The 3,262-nt window shown below is 33.3% G+C and overlaps 1 protein-coding gene across 1 annotated transcript; it reads left to right on the forward strand.

Moving 5' to 3' along the window:
* Positions 1-395: 395 nt before the first annotated feature.
* On the forward strand, positions 396-1,361 carry LOC308263479 (olfactory receptor 5K3-like; the record flags this gene model as incomplete). Its single annotated transcript, XM_080696495.1, has 1 exon — positions 396-1,361. The coding sequence occupies exon 1, from the start codon at positions 414-416 to the stop codon at positions 1,359-1,361; it is 948 nt and encodes a 315-aa protein (XP_080552621.1). The 5' UTR covers positions 396-413.
* Between the last annotated feature and the right edge of the window lie 1,901 nt (positions 1,362-3,262).

A 3,262-nucleotide genomic window follows, 5' to 3' on the forward strand; every position in this document is an offset into this window, starting at 1 on the left:
CTCTAGGTGAATCTATAAAAAAAACTTTACAAGAAATAAAATACACCGCATAGAAAAACTGATCTAAAATTTATTTTAGGGATATAAAAATATTGACATTAAAATTTGGGGGAAACAATAAACCAAATGTGAGTACCCTAATTTTAATGTTGTCATTTCATAAATGCTTAGAGACAAACCTTTTCCACTTTAATTATCTTCCCTGGAATGATCAAAATATTCTTGTGGATGCTGAGAGACAGTTGCAGCCTGAAGTCACAGGTGCTGACAATTTGAGAACACAAGCCCCTTGAAACATGCAGCTGAAATCCAGAGACAGCAGGGGATGCTAGAGTCAGAAACTCTTCCACCTGTTATAGAAGGAAAAAGTTAATAGAAAATTATATGCTCCTATCTCAACAGACAAGGTAGAGATGACTGACAACGACTCCTTGATCACTGAATTTGTCCTCACGGGATTTACAGATCACCCAGAACTGAAGACCCTTCTGTTTGTGGTGTTCTCTGCCATCTACCTGGTCACCATGATGGGGAACCTTGGTCTGGTGGCCTTGATTTATAAGGAACGTCGTCTTCACACCCCAATGTACATCTTCCTGGGAAACCTGGCTCTGATGGACTCCTGCTGCTCCTGTGCTATCACTCCCAAGATGCTACAGAACTTCTTGTCTGAGAATAGAAGGATTTCACTCTCTGAATGCATGGTACAATTTTATTTTCTCTGTCTTGCTGAAACTGCAGACTGCTTTCTCCTGGCAGCGATGGCCTATGACCGCTATGTGGCCATATGCAGCCCACTGCAGTACCACACCAAGATGTCAAAGAAACTCTGCCTTCAGATGACCGCAGGGGTCTATATAGCTGGAAATGTGCATCCCATCATTCATGTGGGGTTGTTGTTTCGGTTAACTTTTTGTAAGTCTCATGAAATCAATCACTTTTTTTGTGATGTCCTTCCATTATACAGACTCTCCTGTGTTGACCCTTATATCAATGAATTGATGATACTTATTTTTGCAGGGTCAGTTCTTGTCTTTACTATTACAGTAGTCCTAATATCTTACTATTTTATTCTTTTCACTATATTCACAATGAAATCCAAAGAGGGAAGAGGCAAAGCTTTATCAACTTGTGCATCCCACTTTCTTTCTGTGTCAATATTTTATGGTTCTCTTATCTACATGTATGCGCGACCTAATTCATTTACTGAAGGGGATAAAGATATACCTGTTGCTGTTTTTTATACTCTCATAATTCCTTTATTAAACCCCTTTATTTATAGTCTAAGAAATAAGGAAGTAATAAATGTTATGAAAAAAATTATGAAAAATAAACAATTTTGTAACATTCTAAAAGCATAATCTTCCTTGGAAAACTGATTTCAGTATAACACTTGCTTTCCCTAATTAATAGATCCTGAGAACATGGGAACAGGCTACTTTATAAAGAAAACATTAAATTATTAACATGATAATATTTTTGTCAAATTAGAAAAGAAAGGAGAGATTCAATTCTGTTAAAATGTACTTCAAAATCTAAGGTACTATGTTTTATCATATATGAATTAAATAATGATTCCTGATTGTCAGGGTGAAATTATTCACACATCTGAAAATCCTTCAAACTCCTGCAATAAAAATCAATAAATATAATGATAAATTATTTAATAATGTTGGCATATTTCTAAATGTCAAAACATACTCATAATCTCAGGCATATTCCAAGTTCTCACATATTAAACTTTGCCTTAAAGAACACTGCGTATGAGTAGTGAACTATTCATTTAAATTTGATTTAAGCTTGGCTTTAGTTTCTCCCATCCCTCACCCCTCTACCTGCCCCACAGCTCTCATCCCTGAGATGATGTTTGAATATATATTCGTGAAAAATGTTTATTCTATAATCAAGAATACTTTCATAACTAGTGTTTGTCACTTACTTTAAAATTATCTGACATAAGTCATCTGTATATTGGTAGTTCATCATTCTCTAACTAAAATGATGCTATTCATAATTAAATCCCTGTATTTTTAATTTTTTCATGTGGTCTGCTTATTTGTCCATCATCATGTATTATTATTTAAATACTGAATATATCAAGTGGAACAAGTTGTTTATTTCCTGATATCATTGCTTGTTTTCCTGATCATTAGAAATACCAAAACCTACAGCAATTCATATGAAGAATAGTGATTTGTTCACAACATTAACAAAGGATGGAGATGTTGTTCAAGCTTAAACGTGGCAGAAAAGTAGTACAAATCCTAAATGCTCAAAAATCCTAAATTCAAGTGAGACATTTCAAATGTATTAACTACTAGGTAATTAGTTATTCTTGTTTTTCCTGAATAAAATCTTCATACACCAAAATACTGAGTAGCTTGCCCATGCCCATTCAGGTAAGTCAGTAGAACTAGATTTGAATAATTCTGCCTTTTCTGTGTATTTACAAGACGGGGTTGTAATCTCAGCATTTGGGAGGCTGAGACAAGAGGATCATGGTTTGCAGACAGCCTCGGATACTTGATGAGGCCTCTGCAACTCAGTGAGACCCTGTTTCAAAATAAAGAATAAAAAATAGGGCTAAGGGTGCAGCTCGGAGGTATAATGTCCCTGGGTTCCATTCCTAGTACCACAAAAAAATGTGTACGTATATAACATATATATATATATATATATATATATATATATATATATATATATATTTGGTATTATAAAGAATATACTCTGTTTTATTATAAATATAATTTAAAATATATTATTATAAATAGTTTGGGTTTTTTGATTAATACTTTTTAGGTTTTTCAGTTTTAATTTCTAATCTGATAAATATGGAAAAATAGAACCTACACAGACAAGTCTCTTTAGAGTTTTAAATGTTATGAGAGTATAAAAAATTCAGACACCAAAAGCTTCAAAAAGCTCCAAATTAGATAAATAATATGCATACTGCATTTTCATTTTTCAATTATCAGAATTACATCCTTTGATCTTCTTTCCATTTTCTAATAATATAAATTTTGTTGAACAATTCTGTATCACTCACCTTTCATCTTTAAACACTTAGTACACGCTGTCTCTTGATAAAAGACAATCTGACTTATTTGGGCTAGTGAGACATCAGAGATGATTTTTCTGGAAGTCTCTGTGAAATGAATTTTCTTTATTTTAAAAGGCACACACTTCCATAACTGTGATCCCTTTGAATACATGAATGTGAAATCTGTCACAGCCTACTTCCATTTTGCTATCAAAAGGAAAA

The sequence above is a fragment of the Muscardinus avellanarius genome (genome assembly GCF_963383645.1).
Source record: "Muscardinus avellanarius genome assembly, chromosome: 5".
Classification (NCBI taxonomy): Eukaryota; Metazoa; Chordata; class Mammalia; order Rodentia; family Gliridae; genus Muscardinus; species Muscardinus avellanarius.